Source organism: Peromyscus californicus, unplaced genomic scaffold (genome assembly GCF_007827085.1).
Source record: "Peromyscus californicus insignis strain IS unplaced genomic scaffold, ASM782708v3 Scaffold_4__1_contigs__length_199733344, whole genome shotgun sequence".
In the NCBI taxonomy this organism is placed as follows: domain Eukaryota; kingdom Metazoa; phylum Chordata; class Mammalia; order Rodentia; family Cricetidae; genus Peromyscus; species Peromyscus californicus.
The window spans coordinates 152,117,110-152,136,545 of NW_026294562.1; the positions used below are offsets into that span (position 1 = coordinate 152,117,110).

The window sequence follows — 19,436 nt, forward strand, 5'->3', positions numbered from 1 at the left end:
AATTCCAGGCTGCAACAACAGAAGCAGAGGTTACAGCAGGCTCTGTTTGGAGAAAGAGATTCTTGAGGCCTCTGGTAGGAAGGTGGCTATGAGGAGTGGCACCCTGGGAGCAGTTGGGGCCAGAGTCGATTTACACCCGAAGACAATGAACAGGTTTTTCTGGGCATGCAAACCAGAATACAACTTGAGTATGAGCACCCACCTTCATCTCGAGGTCAGTGAAGACAAGGGCTACCTACTGACCCACCCCAAGTGACTGCTAGTGCTGTGTGCTGGCCATGCGCTCACCCCCTTCCTGCTTCTCCCTCCAGCCTCTTCCTCATGTGGATCTAGCTGCCCAAGAACAGACCCCACACGCTCGTTCTCCACCCCAGTGAACAGGTATTTCTTTACATTGCTCTAGCTCAGCCGTTCTCAACCTGTGGGTTTCAACCCCGCTGGCAAACCTCTAACTCCAAAAATGTTTACAAAATGATTCCTAACAGTAGCAAAATTACAGTTATGGAGTAGCAATGGAAATCATTTTAGGGTTGGGGGTCACCCCAACATGAGGAACTGTATTAAGAGGTCAAAGCATTAGGAGGGTTGAGAACCACTGGTCTAGATGCTTCCTAAACATGAGCATGCATCTAAGTCACTGGAAGATGAGCCCAAGGTTCCACTGAGCTCAGTGCAGTCATGAGAGCCTGGCTGTCTGCATTTACATCAAGCTTCCAGGTACCTCTGGATCAGACCCTGATCCAGCCCTGATATGGTCCAAATGCCTTCAGGATGGAGACAGAGTTCACTCATTCTCAGTCCACCTAGGCAAGAGTCCTTTTATCCTTTGAGACAGGGTCTCATATATCCCAGGCTAGTCTAAAGTTCACTATACAGTTAAGGATGGCCTTGAACTCCTGATCCTCCTGCTCGTCCTTCCCAAGTGCTAGAATTACAGGTGTGCTTGAACAAGTGACTTCTCATAAGTAAGAAAAGCTGGGTGGTTCTTCAGTGGCAGCCCCACCCACTCTGTGGAAAAGGTCAGGGTTATTTTCAGGACAAGAGTAAAATGGGTTCAGATAGGGATTGGCTGGTGTGCTAGTTAGCCTGGCACAGCTACAATCATCTAGAAAGAGGGAATGCCAACCACCGAGGAATTTTCTCCATCAGATCAGCATGTAGGCAAGTCTTGGGACATTGTCATGATTCATGACTGACGTGGGAGGGCCCAGTCCACTGTAGCAATGCCAGTCCAGGCAGATGGTCTTGAGTTATATGAGAAAACAAAGGGAGCAAGCAAGCCAGTAAGCCTCTGCTTCTGTTCCTATCTCTAGGTTCCAGCCTCAAGCTCTTGCCCCAACTTCCCTCCGTGAGGGACAGAGACCTAGGAATACTGAGAAGAAGTAAGCCCTTCCTCCCCAAGCTGCTTTTGGTCATGGTTTTATTGGAGCAACAGAACCTAACTATGACAGCTGGTAAAGAAAAGCCAGCCTCCCCTCATTCCCGCCGTGCCCTGGAATGCACATTACACCCTGAGAGTCACCATATTTTTAATCAGCTTGGCTCTTCAGCCATTCTTAACCCAGGAACACCAGGGGGCAGTGGTGACATCTGGGAGGGAGGAGGCTTGGATGTAGAGGACCACTCGGAAAGGGGAAACCCTATGTGTGGTTAAAAAACAAACTCCGAGATGTAAATAGAAGCCGGGGGAGGAGGGGATGGAAGCTCTAGCAAAGAGGAGACATTCTGATCATCCATCCCGGGGCTGCCGGAACAGTGAGGAATAGCACAATAACAGCTCAGCCTGACGATTGGCTGGGCTCCTCTGTTACCGGAATAATACATAATAAAAATGGTTTAATAGAATCGGCGGCAACTGTAACCGCTTACTCACCCGGTATCCTTCTTGAACGCGTTTACTGAATCTTTTGTTTTTAATGCATAGAGCTTTTAGGATCTCTCCCTTGGGAGAGGCTAGCAGGGGGAAAGGAGCCAGTAGAATTACCTCAATAAATCTGCCAGGAGCCAGATACATTTTTATCACAAACATAATCGGGATCCAGATAACAGAGCAGGCGAGCATCAGCCATCCAAGCACCATGGACCAGTTAGGGTAGCGGTAAGAGCCGTAGGTCATGGGCTCCCACTGGTAGAAGCTGAAGCAAAGGATAAACTAGGAGAGAAGAGGAGAAAGGTACTTTAGGGTGATGATGTGAGTCATTCATTCATTCAACAGGCACGTGCTCCATGTTTTCATTCTGCTTACCACCTCTTATGTATGCTCTTGTCCATCTGAAAAAGGATTTTCTAATTGAAGAAAGTAAACTCCACGGAGGTGAAGGTGGCATACATACATACACTCAGCTACTGCTCCTCCTGTGTTTGCCATCCCATAGGAAGTCAGCAGGGTGTGGCACGGAGAGGCCACACCAAGAGAAACAGCACTGTGACTGACAGGACAGGTAGGAGAGGGGATGCTGGGAGTTCTGAAGAGATTTTCTGAACTATCATTGATAACCAAGCCTTTGTTATAATGGGGGAAAGATGTGTTAAATTTATATATTTCAATCTTTTTAATTGAATCCACTTGGCCTCGTCCTTGAACAAGGAATGGCCCACATATAGGAGCTGCCTCTGAAGTTGACTGTGTGAGACCAAAAATGGTCCCCTGGAGGTGACTGGTCTAGAAGCGTGGTCCTGTAAGAAGCCATGGCAGAGAGAGAAGATGTGCAGCCCCCTCCACTGACTCAAGGTGAACAGTGTCATCGCCAGTGAGTCCAGAGACCTGGCTCTACTGCTAATGAGCCGAGGGGCCTCTCAGACTTCTCAGCCACAAAATGGGTGTATTTCACACCATGTATACAGGGCTGGGGTTTTCTGGGGTCAGAAATCTAGCATTTGCTCCAGAGTCCTTCCTCATTTTTTAAAAGGGTATAATTTGGGGTTTGCCCATTAGCTGCTATCTCATCATACTTCGACTGACTACAGCTCTGAGATCCATCCAAAGGCTTGGCTGGGCAGCTGAAGAGGGCCAAGGCAAGGCATGTACTGAAGACAGAGTCACCTTTCTAGGGAACCAGGCTTCAGATAGCCCCAGCCCAGTCCCAGGCACCATTTCCCTAGGCAGTGTGGTTCTGTGTGTTCTTCCTGCCTGTGGCCTAGAGTTGTCCACACGTCGTATCCCCGGCTCTACCTCTACCTTCCTACCTTGAGCTGTAGAGTCAGAGTCCCAAAGTGATGGGAGGGGATTACATTAGTGAAAATAACAGGTGGGAGCACGTGGGAGAAGTGTGAAACCCTCCACAAGCACAAAGTACCCAGGCTGCCAGGGTAAGGGATTCTTCCAATGCAACAATAATTCATATGTTGATTCAAAGCAATGTGAGCCTGAAGACGAAGCTCCCATGGAGAGTAAAGTCTACATTAGCCCCCCCATCTTTCAAACACTTGCCCCTGGAGTCATTAAGCTTTATTAGCCAGTCTATTGGAAGTATGGCCCGATGTCATTACAGCATGCTGCACTATTTCATTTACTATATAAATAGCAATGCATCTGCTTATGTGTGTGCCTTACTCAGTAACGTGATCAGACTATGCATATGATAATTGCATGAGGATATTTATGGCTCCATAAATCCACCACGGCATGAAGAAGAATGATGGATTTTATTTCAGAGGCCATGAAGTAATTTAAACCCATAATCTTACCCTAGGCCAAGACCTCAAAGACATCTATGCTATGGAGGTAAATGGCAAAATATAGGCAGGGCTGAGACTTTTGACACCCATTTCCACTTGTGCAAATATCACATCAAACTTTTAGGCACAAGCTGATTGCATGCCATAAATTTCCCTTTGCCAAATCAGCTTTGATGAAAGCCTGCCCTTGAGTAGGCTTTGCCACAAGAAATGGGGATTTAGCCACTGAGTCCTGCCCATCCCTGCCTTTGACTGACAGCTACCAAAGCAGACACAGGAGACCCACTGGTTGGTGATGATGGAACTGACCACATTTCTCACTCCAAACAGCACAGAGAATCTACCTCAAGACAGTTTCAGGGCATCTCCACAGCTTCTGACATGAAATCTAGCAAATCGGAGTGGAACTGAGGAGCTTTACAAGAATGAAAATAAGAAACAACAAGCTCTTAGAATTCCTTCTCCTGATTCTGAAGACTGAACTATTTTAACTCAAACTGAGGTTGGGAGCCTAGACTCTCAGAATGCATAGGTTGGGGTTGAAGCCCACCCTACCTCAGAGGCAATATTTTGTCCCTGGGGCCTTGTGGCTTACAGCAAATTCCTTACCCTCTCTGAGCCTCAATGCACACATTTGAAAAGTGGAAAGACAGCATGGGTGTAAACTTCAAGGATGCTGAAGGGCTGCTGAAGGGCCTGCCTCAAAATGCCTCCTCCCCCTAGGAGGATGACCTCGTGGTGTGTTTCCACAGAACACAGAAAAATTCTAACACTCTTCTGGGACTAGAGGAAAAGGAGGGCAGGATCTAGAACAAATTCTAACATCGACTCAGCTGATAATAAACCATGAAGAGTGGAGAGGAGGGGGTCAAAGGTCAGCAGGGACAGGATTTGCTACCGCAGCGTGTGCAGACAACAGGTAGCACCCTCATCTTCACACCCACAAGCTAAGCCAACTCCCCACACACTTCAGCTCTGAGCATCTGTCTTCAAAACTTTTCAGTTCTCACCCCACAACTCTGGTGGGACTTTTCAGGCCACGGAGATAGATATGGGTAAGCTATTGGTGTCAACGTAGAAAACAAAGACTTCGGAATGGATTTCCCATCTAAACCTCTAGTGTTTCAGAAAGATGCGCTTTGGTTAAAACACACTCCAAGGCAGGGAAAAAAAGGGGGCAAACAAATGAAAAAAAAAAAAACGTATTTTCATTGCACTTGCTTTTAGCCATCCTGCATCTTAAGCAAAGCTGGTCTCTGGTAGTGATAAGTGGGCTCTTTATCTGGTTTCTAGTGCCACCTACTGGACAAATAGAAATTGCAAACAATTTCCATCAGCCTTGTCCAAAAAGGACTCCCAAAGCCAGAGGAAGAAAAAGACAAGCCTCAGAGGATGGAAAAGACAAAATCCCTGCTAACTAATGCTTGGGGAAGAGAGTGAGGCCACACTGACAGCTTCTGGCACAATAATGGGGATGACAAAGTGTGAGGCTAAGTCTCCATGCAGGTCATGGGTACATGAAAGGCTCTGTTTGTTAGAAAGGCGAATGTCAGGTGATCTCAAAACACCATCCTCACACGTAAAGATGACAAAATGGCTCTCAAAGCAATAAAATCAATGGGGAAAGCCTGAGTAAAGCTACATTAGGTGTAGACAGACACACTGCATGGTGATTAGGAGCCAGAACATGTAGGTTCAAATCCAGACTGCTGCCAACTATTATACATTCAACGCTAGGTCAGTCACATAATGCCAGGCTTCAGTTTCCCTGTGATATATTGGTAGTGGTGGTGGTGGTGTTTTGTTTTTTTCTGAGACAAGGTTTCTCTCCCGGAACTTACTCTGCAGACCAGGCTGGCCTCAAACTCACAGAGATCCAACTGCCTCTGCCTCCTGAGTGTTGGGATTGAAGGTGTACATCCCCACTGCCTAGCAGTGATATTTAGTTTTAATTGTCAACTTGATGCAACCCAGAATCACCTGGAAGGAAGTCTCAATGAAGGATTGCGTAGTTCAGCTTGGCCTGTGGGGTATCATCATGCTTCTGTTAACTGATGTAGGAAGATGCAATCACTGTGGACTGCATCATTCCCTAGGTGGGGGGGGGGGGGTCTCATATTATAGAGATCAGGGACGGGAGAGATGACTCAAAAAGTTAAGAGTGCTTGCTGCCCTTGTAGAGGACTGGAGTTTTGTTCCCAGCTCACAGCCACCTGTAACTCCAGCTCCAAGGGACCCAATGCCATCTTCTGGACTCTGCAGACACCCACATGCACCTGCACATGCATGCACACAGACACATATGTAATGAGATAGCAGAATAAATCCTTTTCTGAAAAGTGGAAAGCCAGCTGAGCACTGACAAGCATGGGTGCCTTCATGTCTCTCTGCTCTTGCCTGTGGATGGAGCTAGCTGCTTCCAGCTTCTCCCACCGTGACTTCCTCCTTATGATGAACTACAACCTGGAACTGTATGTGGGAATGAACCCTTTTGTCCCTGAGCTGTTTTTGTTAGGGTAGCTTATTATGGCAGTTGAAAATGAAATAGGACATTCCCCTTCTGCAAGGCCGAGAAAATTATGCCAGCCTGGCAGGACTGTGAGAGAAGAGGCTCTACCCACAAAGCACCTCGAACAGAATCTGGACCTTGGTAGATGTGTGGTTTACATGGCTGTGGACTGCTAGCTACTAGCACATAAGGCAGATGGATATAATGTGCATACTCTATACAGATGTGCTGATGCCTATCTATCAGTCCCAGCTCCTCCCCTGACCAGCTGGGTACCTGTAAGTAAGTCACTTCACCTTTCTGAGCTTCAGGTTATCCACCTGGAAGACAAGAGCAATACCCATCCCACCAGCTCCCCAGGCTCACAGGGAGGCACACATGTTCAAAGGTAGGACACCAGCATGCACACAAGGCAGTGTCTGTGAGAAAAAAGCTCTCAGCCCTTACGGTTAAAATGGTCGGGGTGACGAATGCCCAGCAGACTTTCCAGAAGATGTTGGGCTGGAATCCAATCATCATCTCGATGTCTTCACAGAACCTCTGCAAGCCTGCAAAGAGACAATAGAGGCCGTGTGTGAGGTGCATGGGCAGGGGCAGGGAGGGGCAGACACCAGGGCCTCTCACTCAAGAACCTTGGCTAAGGAAGAGTCCAGCTGAAGTCAACATAACCCCTATTGCACAGGAAACCATGAGGCAGATGACTCACTGCCAGGGGTACTGGGGCTAACTGAATGTTGAAACAGTTACTAAACACCCTCTTCAGTGAGGCTCAAAACTGTCATGGCAGCATCTCCAAAGCTTGGCTTCAGGAGTCTTGGCTTGCATTTACTAAAGTAAAATGCAAAAGAGGCAGTTCTTCATCCAGCCCCACATAGCCACCCTCCTGGTACTTGTGTCATAAGTGGTACCCCTCGGAACTGGGGGATCAATATGCAAAGGGGACCGGATAGCTTCCTGAATGCAAGTCTCTGTACTGGGGATGTCCAAAACCCCGTCCTGGTATATTCACGATGTGCTCCTCATAGAGAGAGGGGAGCCCTGATATGCCGATGACAGAAGCACAAATTAATATGACCATCATAGGCAATCTAGAGATTCCTCACGAGATTAAAAATAGAGGTTAACAGAGAAGCAGCATTCCCACTGTGAGTACAGAGCCAAGAGACATGGAACAGTGCGGTGAAGACATCTGACTACAGCTCACTGCAACACTGTTCACAGTCACCAAGTCATGAAAGTAACCTACCTGTCCATCCAAGATGAATGAAGAAAAGGTCACACACACATACATGCGCATTAGCACATACATACACACAAATACACATGCACACATAGGCATACACATAATCACACACATGCACACATACACAAGCTATATCATACTCAACCACACAAATGAAACCAAAGGACATTGTGTTGTGTAAAGTAAGCCAGATAGAGAAAGACAAAGGCCACATAATCTCCCTTATATGTGGAATCTATTATATATATAGTCATGGATGCATATATATATATAGTCATGGATGCAGAGAGCAGACGGGAGTTACCAGAGATTGAAGAGTGCAGATAGGGCCATACTGGTCAAAGGGTATGATATTCCTGTTAGAATAAACACTGAGGGGTGTCTGAGGTAATAACTACATTAGCTAGTTTGATGCAATCATTGCATTGCACACATTATTGATAGTGTCATTTGAACTCCATAAGGATATGCAGAATCATCTGTCAATATCAATAAACACAAACAAGTTTATAATTTAATAAATAGATATTCTAGCCAGATGTGGTGGCTCACACCTGTAATCCCAGTTCTCAGAGGGCAGATGCAAGAGAATCACCATGAGTTCAAGGCCAGCCATAGTGAACTCCAAGCCAGTCAGGGCAACAGAGTGAAAACCTCTCTCTCTCTCTCCCTCCATGTGTATGTGTACATGCATATGGATGTGTGTGTTCCATCTTACATGTATGTTATATTACAAATTTATTTTGTGTTTGTGGCTGGAGATGGAACTCAAGGCTTCATGGATGCTAGGCAAGTACTACCACTGAGTCACATCCACAGCCCTTGAGAATTGTAGAGTTCATGCAAAAAAGGGAGGACTACTCATCACCATGCCAATAACAGATCCTGACATCATATGGCCCCCAACTCTAACATTTATAGCTATTCCCATCCAGTTGAGACCAAGCCAGTCAGCCCCTTCAGGAACTCTCCAGCCCTCTGGTGAGAGACACCAGAGCAGAGCTCGGGCTGTTTGGTAAGCAGCTGCCCGCACTAGGAAAGGCTCAGAGACTCAAAACGCAGCTTCCCTCAAGTCACCCAACTATCTCAGGTGTCATCTGGGCTTCTTGCTCTACTTAATAATTCTGATGGTGGCCTTCAACAAATGTGGTACACGGAGCACTGGATGAGGAGCTGGGACCCAAGGGCCAAACCCCAGTTCTGACTATAGCTCACTGTGTCACCTTCCCCTGCTGAGGGTGCTGAGACAATGTACCCCTGGGGCCTATCCAAAGAGGTCCCTCCACGGGGCAAAGGGACTCCATGCCACTCCCACAGGTGTACAAGCAGGAACTGAACACGGGCCTTGCCAACTCCAGTGTGTCTTCTTTGCCCCCTTCAAATGAGGGACCTCTGAGTGTTAGCCATCTTGGGTCAAAGGAAGCAGAGGTCAAAGTGAAGGACCTCAAAATTATACCAAGATGCTCAAAAGGGTTTTCCAGACAGTGAAAAAACGAAGAGAGGAGAGAATTGGGGGAAAGGAAGGATATTGATTCTCGAAAGTTCTGTTGTCAGCATCGGTCCAGTCACCAAACGCTTCCTCTCCACTACACCATCCCCAAGAGACGGTGATGTGTGGATTGACAAACTCTGGCTTAGGGTTGAGATCAGCCCTGAGGAAAGCAGCCAGTAGCTTCCTCTGGGAAGAAGGGGGTGTGGCCAAAGCGCTCACTTCTCTTCTGGGAGTGGAGGACAGAGCTGGCCCTGAAGCGGTGGAGAGGCTGGATATGGGAGCTCAGTTTGTAGCTGCCTCAGTTCCGAGCATTCAAAGGCCTTCCTTCATTCTGGGGCAGGATTAGATCCTGGCCAGTCAAGCTGGGCTCGCTCGGTATCTCACAGGTGGAGTCTAGAGGCCCCAGTCTCTGCCTCAGATAGCTGTAGGCCCTGTAATTCTCTCTTCTGCCAGTTGATAGGCTAGCCCTGAAGATGCATTCCAGGAGCACCAGCAAGGAGCCACCCAAAAACCTTCCTGCCCCAGCCCTCACACCCAAGTCCCTCCCTGTCAACGGTTCCCTGCACTTCATACTATGCTTATATGGTTCCTCCTGCCTGCGCTGTCCTGGCCACTGATCAAAATCTGTCTTGCCTTCAAGGCCTGAATCATGCATGATTAAGACACTGATCACAGAGATTTGAGCATGCTTAAGAGCCCTGTCTGCTAGATGACCTTGACCTTGAAGGAGAAACATAGAAAATAATCAAAGGAAGCCGAGCAGCTGCTGCTCCACGAACTCACAGGAAGGCAGCGGGGGTGGGGGGGGGGGGGGGGGGGGGGGGGGGGGGGGGGGACGACGACGGACGGACACCAAAGAGTGTAAAGGTGGCAAACACAAACACACGGCTACTACTCTAGACTCAGCAAGCAGACGTGGGGCTTGGAAACAGCCACCGCACGCTCCATCCGGGTGACCAACCCTGAACTGGGACCGAAACGCGTGCTTCAGCTGACTCGGGCTTCCTGTTCACAGACCACAGCCCTGCCCTTGGTCTGAACATAGCTTCCAGAGCTGTGATCCCTGAGATGGGACCAAGGTCAAGCAGGTGAACAGGACCCTACCCTCCGGGGGACCCTGCACCTGGTGTAACACTCTCCACCCACCACCTTGAAATACTGTACCAAACTTTAATAAGAGACTCCACATTTTCATTTCATATAAAGTCCGACAAATTGTCTCCAGTCCGAGTGAAGCTGTGGGCAAATGTCCCAGTCATTCTAACCCAGCTAACATGAATGCCCATCTCTGAAAGCTAAACCCTCTCCTACTAGGTTTCCACCTTGACTGAAACTCGGCTGAAGCCTTCCTCAGTCTCCACATTCATTTCTTTCATCTCTAAGGTGTCATTTTCCTGGGTTCCCTGGCCGCTCACACTCCCTTTTCTCTCTGAACAGCAAAAGAGCTCACAGTCGGGAAGCTCAGCTTAGGGCTGACCTCCACCATCTTACCGTATTTGTAGAGCTCAGCCTCTGAGGCATACTAATACTAAGGAGAGAATTGTCAGCCGGCTACTTGGTCTGATAATAAAATCCAAATCATCCCCATCATATAGCAAATGTCTGAATGCTTCCTCTATAATGTAGAGACCATTAAAAGTGAATTGAAAACCTCCGATCACCGCAGCGAACGCCCTTGCTCTCCAGACTCTGCAGTCGGGCGCCAAATCAACCAGGTTCATTTTCATTCTCCCCAGGCCTGTACTCAGCTGACTCATGCACTTTCATGGACTTGGGGCCTCATCATCTCAGAAAGAACACACTGTTCTCAGTGATACAGTTTATGCATTTGTGTGGGCTTCTCTTTCCATCACTAACAATTAATATTAATCATTTCTGCCTAAATTTACTTCTTTTTATTTTGTTCTTAGTTAGCATTCAAAGTAATGGCTCTTACTATGATATTCTGATATGTGTATATTGTGGTAGTTTGCTCACATTCACCCATCACCCTCTCTTTTCCTCCCACCTCCTGCCGGTCCTGCCGAACACGACCCCTGTGCTTTTATGGTGAGGAAGTGAGGGAAGAAAGGAGGAGAGAGAGAGAGAGAGAGAGAGAGAGAGAGAGAGAGAGAGAGAGAGAGAGAGAGAGAGAGAGAGAGATTTACTTTTTGTTAGATTTCTTATATTTTTTAACTATGTGCATGCACATGTGTCCATGTGTTGTGTACATGCCATGAGTACAGTGCCTGTAGAGGACAGAAGAGGGCATCAGATACCCTGGACTTGGAGTTTTAGGCAACTGTGAGTGCTAGAAACCAAGCTCCAGTCATCTCTCAAGTCCCCAAATTCACACACACACACACACACACACACACACACACACACACACACACACACTTTTATTTTATTTTTATGTGTTTGGGTGTTTTGCTTACATCTGTATGTGCCTGCCTGGTGACCGCAGGGCCAGAAGAAGGCACTGGATCCCCTGAGCCTGGAGTTACAGACAGCTGTGCTGAGAATTGAACCTGGATGAGCGTCCAGTGCTCCTAACCACTGAGTCATCTCTTCAGCCCCAAGATTTACTTCTTAAATCTCCTTCAGATCCAATTTCAAGTCCAGCCTGGGTCCATCACGAGCTCTATCTAATTCTGAGGGGGCTCCCCATACCATTCCTTAGGGATCAAAGGATTTCCTATCCCCAGGAAATCAGCATGGCCCGAGGACCAAAGCACTTGGAGTTCACTTATTCCTTCACAACCAAGAGATCTATTGCCAGATTTGATTGGGGTTTGGGGGAGACCATTTAACTTCTAAAATTAGACACGTTAAAAGGTGTCTGGCTTAATTCTTTCAAGCCTCACTGAACAGGCCTGTTTTACAAGAAAGCACTTTGCAAATGTGCCTTTTGTGGCAATTAGCAGTTGGGAAACAGGGCTTCAGGAACAACTCTGCACTCGGGCCTGCTTGAAGCCCCCTCCTCTTGCCAGGAACTAAACTCTCCCTGCAGTAAAGAGATGATGTCTAGTCTTACAAAAATTCATCTTCAACTCTTATCCAAAAGTGATTGCAGGGCTGGAGAGATGGCTCTATGGCTAAGAGCACATACAGCTTTTATAGAGAATCAGAGTTTGGCTCCCAGCACCCACAGCAGATGGCTCACAACTGCCTGTAACTCCAGTTCCTGGGGACCTGACGCCCTCTTCTGACCTCCATGGGTACTGCACTGGTGCACACACCCACACTCAGACACACAGATACAATACACAGGATTTAACTCTTTTAAATTAATGATTGCAGTCTCTTCCTGTTTCTAGGGTGCCCAGATTTTAAATGAAAGATTTCCATTTTCTATCCTGATTTTCTGTGCTATTTTATTTCTCTTTTATTTTAATGAGATTACCAGGAAAGCCAGAAACTGTTGCATACCTGTCGGTAGGAGACTAACAATCACTTGAGAATCAAGACACTTGTCCAGAGGACACACAGAAGTTGGGGAGTGCATTCCCCCAGTTTGGAGAACATGGCTCTGCAGTTGCCTCTGGCTTCCCCATGTGATAGCCTGGGGTACTTGCGTCCTCTATCCCAAGCAGCTTATCTCACTTACTTTTCACATAGGACAAGTTGCTCTCTTCAGTGGATTGCAATACAATTAGATCATTGACCCCCAAAAGTTTTATCCCCCTGATATTTGCTACTTGGCCTCATCCAGTGACCATTCCAAGATGTCTAGGCACAAAGGAGTCAGCAATGCCTGAATCAAACTGGGCAGAGTGACCAGGATGGCCCCTGGTGTGACCTCCAGGACAAATACTCATGCACAAAGGGCAGAGATGGCATTTGGTGGCTGCCATCCTGCTGTCCTTGATAATAGCTCTGCTGTGGGTGGGATGCAGGTTGCCATGGTGATGGTAGAAAGAGTAAAACCATTTGAGAACTGGAAGTTTCTTTGCTGGGAAAATCTGGGACTTAGATACTGTATGGCAAGTTCCCTTGGGTGCTTATTAAGAGGCTCTGTGATCAGGTGGCCTTTGGTAACCTGGGGCTGTGGGGAGCCACCCTTCACCTCACTCACATAGGCACTGACTCTGCCAAGACCAAGAATAATGCCACACCAGCCGAAGAGCCCTCCCTCCTAATCTGGGCACTGGCCACGGGCGTTAACTGTGCCAGACCACACCCAAGGCCAGGTCCTACAATTTCTGTCACACGCTGCTAAGATTCACCACCTTCGGTTTCTCTTTCAGTTTTACCACGGTGATCCAGGGCAAGCTCAGAAGCAGAGGCACTGAAATCCTTTAAACATGGTGGAGCATAATTGCCAGGAAGGCCGCCCATCCACTCCAGTGCCCCCTCGACAGCAGGCAGAGTGTCCCCTTACCATACACGTAGGAGATGCCAACAAGCTCAAATATGGCGATGATGACGAGGGCATAGGAGGCGGCGTAGGTGTCCACGAGCTGAAACATGTAGATTCCACCCTAGCAGGGGAGAGAAATAACCGCCATCAAATAGGGCCCCATGGCCAGGCCATCTCCCTACGTCTTCTCCCTCCTAAGGACAGCAGGTGCAGAAAGGAGTCCAGTGTTCTCCCTAGTCCACACGAGCCAACACCTAGGCTAGGCATGTAAAGTGGAGACTTGGCCGGGTTAACAGAGACATCCCTCAGTGGCCTCTGAGGTGATCAATAAGGCAAGCCCAAAAAACAGCTGGCTTAATATCGTCTATTTTTCCAAGGCAAAGGTCAACCTCTGAAGGAGCTCTGAAAGCAGCCACCTGCCTTTGTGTTTGCGGTGAGCTGTCCATGACCATCGGTGTAGACGCACTTGATTGACCTTCATATGACCTTCAGCTGTGGATGTGAATTTACTTTGGAATCACCTAAGCAGGGAGCCTCATTGAGGAATTTCCCTGATTGCCTTAATTCACTTGGGAAAACCCACGCTAAATGTGGTTGGCACCCCCTGGGAGCAACCCAGATGTGAAAGGTCACAGAAGAAGGAAGAATATTCGCCCTTTGTCAGTCAGACCTTCCCTCTCCCCTCAGAGTTAATTTACCTTGATACCACTGAGTCCTTGTTGATCAGAAGTAGCCTTTCCAGGCTCCCGAGGTGAACTGAGGACCAGTGGCTCTCCAGGAATCCTCCAGGTCTTCAGCCCCAGACTGCATGAGGCACAGAGCCTCGTGGACTAAGCCACCCACAGGTTCTCAGCTCCTCGGTGTGAGAGCTATTGTGGACTGCTTTGACCCTTATGGCATGAGCTGATTCCCATCAGTTCTGTTTCTCTAGGGAACACTAACTAATATACTAGGCCTTCTTCACACATTCTGGTGACTCACTCTCTCTCTGCCTTGCTCTTTAAGTCTCCCTGCTTTCTGAAGAGGCTTGGAGACCATCTTACTTCACTCCATCATTTTATCGATTCAATAACCAAGGCCCAGAGGAGTGAATTGCTCAAGGTCACAGGGACAGCAAATACACTGTATGTCCTAAGTGTTACTATGCAATTTGCCAACACATTCAGGACTAGGAAAAAACTCAATATATATAACAAGAAATATCTTGGAAATTTGACAGATGGATAAATCTGGACATTCCTGCTTTCTGTTTTCTTTAAGTAGGACACACCTGTCTTGTTGGCTCAAGAAGACTACATCTCAATTATGAAGATGCTAGTGGCCTCACTAGGAGCCAAGATGACATATTTCCCTGCATGGTCAGAAATATTATTGAACTCATGCCATTTATGGAAACAGCAGTGATTTGGCTCTGGTTATGAGGTCTGAGAAATGAGAATACAAGGACAGACAGTCATCACAGGTCCTTTGCCTGCTCCACATCAGGCCATCACCTGAGTGATGACAGACAGCCATCATACATCTCCCAGGCGACCCATAATCACAGTAGTAGGCTCTCACCCAAGAGTGATCACTGGATAGTCATCATACAGTCCCCACCATATCTGGCCATACACAGAAGGCTCTCACCTGTGTGATCATTGGGAAGCCCATAATGAAGAAGCAGATACAGCAGCCCAGGGTGAACACAGGTTTGTGTGTGCGCAGGTACTTGGGGAACTCATCTGAGATGGAAGTCACAATGGTCTCAATGGTGGCAAACTGAAACAGCACCAGGACAAAAGCATTTGAGTTCAACTGTTCCCCTGAGAAACCTCCCACCAGAGTCCTTTGTGGTATCACTAGGGAAAGCTGTGCTTGGGTGTGGTCTGATTTTTAGGGTGCTATCCCTTCGATGATCTAAATGGCCTTACTGGATGCCAACACACAAAGTCAGGAGAACTCAAGCAGTTATGAGAGCTTCAGAAACTCTACCTCCAGCCCCTAGAGAATACACCATCATCCATCAGGACATTTTAGCTTCATTTTGTATTCATGAGATGTAAATTCCTCTCCTCTAGTTATCTGCCATTTGATCTCCTACTTGAGGAAAAACCCTCTCTGCACCCAATGACTAAACCCTGAGTACCTGTCAGCATGATTTGTCGTAGGTGCAGCCTCACGGCAATTTTCCTAAAATTGACTTCATATTACCATCCCTTATGCTACCCTATAGAACTCGCCTTGGCAAAATGATGCCAATGGGGTGGGGGAAGGATACAGGCTAAAACTTGGCACAGAATACAAAAAGAAGGAATGGAGGAGAGAGGAAGGCTCCTTCACACCATTATATGATCAAAAAAATGTGGGTTAAACTGGGTGTGGTGGTGCACACCTGTAATCCTAGCACTCGAGAGGCTGAGAAAGGAGGCTAAGGAGTTCAAGGCCATCCTCAGCTACATAGTTAGTGTGACTCTAGACAGGTGCCTCACCAGCCACCCGGACATTCCTCAGAAGAAACCTCTGTAAGCCTGAGTCTTGCTTGCAGGCTGGATCTGGGATCTCGGAAAGTAGAGTCTCTAAAAGGTGGGGGGCAGGAATGGGAGGGACAGGGACTCACCATAGTGTCAAGTCCAAGAGTGAGAAGCATCAGGAAAAAGATGATGGCCCAGAATGGAGAGAGAGGCAGCCTGGTTAAGGCTTCCGGGTAAACCACAAATGCAATGCCTGGCCCTAGAAGAAACAAGAGAGATGGTGGCAGACAGGCCCAGCTCAGAGTCCCTCTCCCCAGAGCCCACCCGCTTCTCTCCACTGAGATCCTGAACTAGTACAGGTTATAGTTCTTTCCGCTGTCTGTTATTTGTGCTCCTCTCTGCTGATTAGACCATGCTACCTTCCATGAAATACATTCTTTTATTTGATGAACTGGAGGCGAAGGCAATTATTACCTTCTGGTAGAATTGTTGACATTGAGCCCTGAGGGGTACCTGGCAGTGTCTGGAGACAGATTTGTTTCTCACAACTGAAATGAAATGGGATAATTTGATGATCAATCTGTCACCTTGACAAGATCTAAAGTCACCTAGGCAACAATCCTCCGGGCATGTCTGTGAGAGACTCCCTGTGTTGTGTTAACTGACATGGGTAGCACCATCCATGTGGGGGGTCCTAGGTTGAAAAGGGGGAGGAAGTGAGCTGAGCACAGGTGTATGTCTCTCTCTCTGCTTCCTGTCTGCAGAGCCAATGTGACCAGATGCAGCACTGCGCTCATATCGTCCCCACCATGAGGGGACGCATCCCCTCAAACTGTGAGTCAGATAAACCCTCCCTCCTTCAAGTTGCTTTTGTTAGGCATTTTGTCACAGCAATACAGAAGTCTACTGACATTAGAAAACAGAGGCCAAGGGCAATGATTTCCTAAAAGTACCACACGCTGTCAAGGGTGGAGGGAAGGGGACAGCCAGGGGCACTGATGAGCTTGAGTTTTGGCATACGGGTGCCCCCAGCATCCTGAAGAGGGCATCATCAGCTCCCTGAGGCTGGGTTACAGGCAGTTGTGAGCTGCCTGATATAGGTCCTAGGAATGGAACCCCAGTCCTCTGAAAGAGCAGTAAGTGTTCTTAACTGCTGAGCCATTTCTCCAACCCACATAACAGCACTTTTTAAAACTGGAATGTATTGGATTGTTAATTCCTGTGGTGGTTTGAAAGAAAATGGCCCCCGAAAAAAGTGGCACTATTAGGATGTATGGTCTTGTTGGAGGAAGTGTGTCACTGTGGAGGTGGGCTTTGAGGTCAGTTCACTTCCTGTTGCCTTTGGATCAAGCTGTAAGGACTCTCAGCTCCAGCACCACGTCTGCCTGCATGCTGCCTTGATTCCTGCCATGATGATCGATAATGGACTAAATTTCTGAACTATAATCAAGCCACCCCAATTAAATGTTTTCCTTTATAAGAGTTGCTGTGGTCATGATGTTTCTTCACAGCAATAGAAACCCTAACTAAAACAGTTCCTAATGTTGCATAAGGCCTCAGGATATTTAAAATATAAAAAACCTCGAAGGCCTACGATACCCCCTTGACCTATACATTTATTGAACAGACTGTAGAGCCAGCCTTCAAAGGCTCCTATGTGAACCATAAAAGAAAAGTCTGTATTAAACTACAGTTGAAAATAGGTCTCAAACACAGACGCAGAAAGCCAGTCCCGGACGCTGACAAAAAGGCCCTGGAATGGTCACCACCAGAGGACTGAACGGTGGCGCTGGAACACCAGAACACCATTCTGTCCTTTGGGCGTTGCTACTTTGGAGGTGGGTAAATAATTTTGACAGACACACCTCCCTGCGAACGGGGTAGTCGCTGCAATCACTTAGCATTATTATGGTGCTGTTTCTGACTAACAGTCATAACACAGTAGCCGGTGTTTGGATCAGCAACTGTCCTGCAAGGGGATATGCTGATCCTGCTCAGCTAGGCTGGAGTGAAGCTGAACCCACACATCCTTTGAGTAGAGGAAATACACTTAGGAAGAAGATGAGGATGTGTGTGAGCTGCACCCATCAAGCCTCACCAACACAACTGCCTAAACATGAGCCGAACGAGGACAACCATAGGCATGCCAAAGAAGACAGAGGAAGGATCACGAGGCTTCAACCTGCCACAGAAAACTACAGGCAGCTAAGGAATGCTGAGAGCAAGAGAAACGGTCACGAGCACACCAACTGGTTATCCAATACTAAACGGTCTATCCTGAAAACATACACTCGAGTAACGTTATACAGACCAAGCAGATTACATTTAGAAGTATATATATTATATGTGTGTGTGTGCGCACATGTGTATGTACATATACATACACACACATATATATATATATACACATGTACATGTACATACATGCATGCAACAGCAATTAATGAAAAGAGGCCGTAAATTTGAAAGAAAGCAAAGAGTGGTATATGAGAGGAAAAGGGAAGGGAGAAATTATATAATTATAATCTCCAAAAATAAGAGAAACAATAAAAATATATAATATATGAATTTAAAAAAAAAGAATATATGTGAGTCCCAGAGGGTCTGGGATAAGGTCTCAAGACTCATGGTCCTTCCTGGGGAATGAGTCCCACTGTTCCCACTGTTCCTGAGCCTGAGTCAAAGGTATAAAACGCAGGGAGTGAACAACTGCAGAAAAGGGAATTTCAGAGAGACATGCTGGAAATTTTCTGCTGCTTTTCACCTCGAAGGTATGCAAGTTTTTATCTGAGTGTTAACAGCACCTGTCCTTCCTGGCCCTGCTGGGACAGGAGACGGCTCAGAGCAGCTAGCTCAAGTGGCCTCTGTGTCCCTAGTTACCGTCTTTGTCAGCTCATCCACCAGTTCCCAACGAGACAGGTTTTTAAAAAAAAGAAAAAAGAAAAGAAAAGAACTAACTGCCTCAGATAGTCTAGAAAGTGGGGCGGAAACTATCGGCCTCCATGACTCTGCCGGAAGAAATTGAGGTTACAGAAGAGCTAGGGGTGGCTCGGTGCCTGAGGATAAGGCCCTCTCAGCACGACCTGCCTCCCAGGGAGTTGGAGAATTCTCAGCCAGGAGAAAGCACTGCGCAGCTCCCTTATACAGAACTAGCGTCTCTGGGGGCTCACACTCCCTCCAGGGAGAGATAACGACACCCCTGGGATATGCTGGAACCTTAACTCCTTGAGGCTGTATTGGAATAAGTGGAAGCAGTGATTAATTGTCCCTGGTGAACAGGAAGAGACTGGGTCATCCCTCCCAAAAGGTGACCTTCTAGCTTGGCTCTCCCGTGTGCTTACTGTGAGAACCACTGGGAGCCACTTGAAGGACAGCTGCCTGACAAGCCTCCCACCTCTGGAGGGTCTGGGGCTCATGGCCATCCCTCTCTGCACCTGTCATGGTCCCCACACACTGAAGCCGATATGCCTAATTAGAGTCCAAGCAGAATGACCAATAATCTCCATGAAGGTCCCCAGTCGCCATGACCTTGCAATACCCTAATCCTCTGTAGAACCAGACAGAGTGGAAATAAAGCTAATAAAACTCTTAACTACTCCCTCTACAAATGCTGTCCTAGAAATATAAGTTAAATGTGATGAAATGAAAGCTCCTTACAAACTCAAAAGCACTATGCAAATGTTAGCATCATTTGGGCGCAGGGTAAACATTTATTCCAC

General features: G+C 47.4%; 1 protein-coding gene across 1 annotated transcript in view; it reads right to left on the reverse strand.

The window, feature by feature from the left end:
- Positions 1-19,436, reverse strand: part of Slc6a5 (solute carrier family 6 member 5) — a 56,526-nt gene that overhangs the window by 5,411 nt on the left and 31,679 nt on the right. Inside the window, exons 11-15 of the mRNA XM_052713471.1 lie at positions 15,864-15,976; positions 14,894-15,025; positions 13,286-13,385; positions 6,635-6,735; positions 1,985-2,152 (exon numbers count right to left, since the gene is read on the reverse strand). Coding sequence (XP_052569431.1) covers positions 1,985-2,152; positions 6,635-6,735; positions 13,286-13,385; positions 14,894-15,025; positions 15,864-15,976 — 614 coding nt within the window. The remainder of the gene's footprint in view (positions 1-1,984; positions 2,153-6,634; positions 6,736-13,285; positions 13,386-14,893; positions 15,026-15,863; positions 15,977-19,436) is intronic.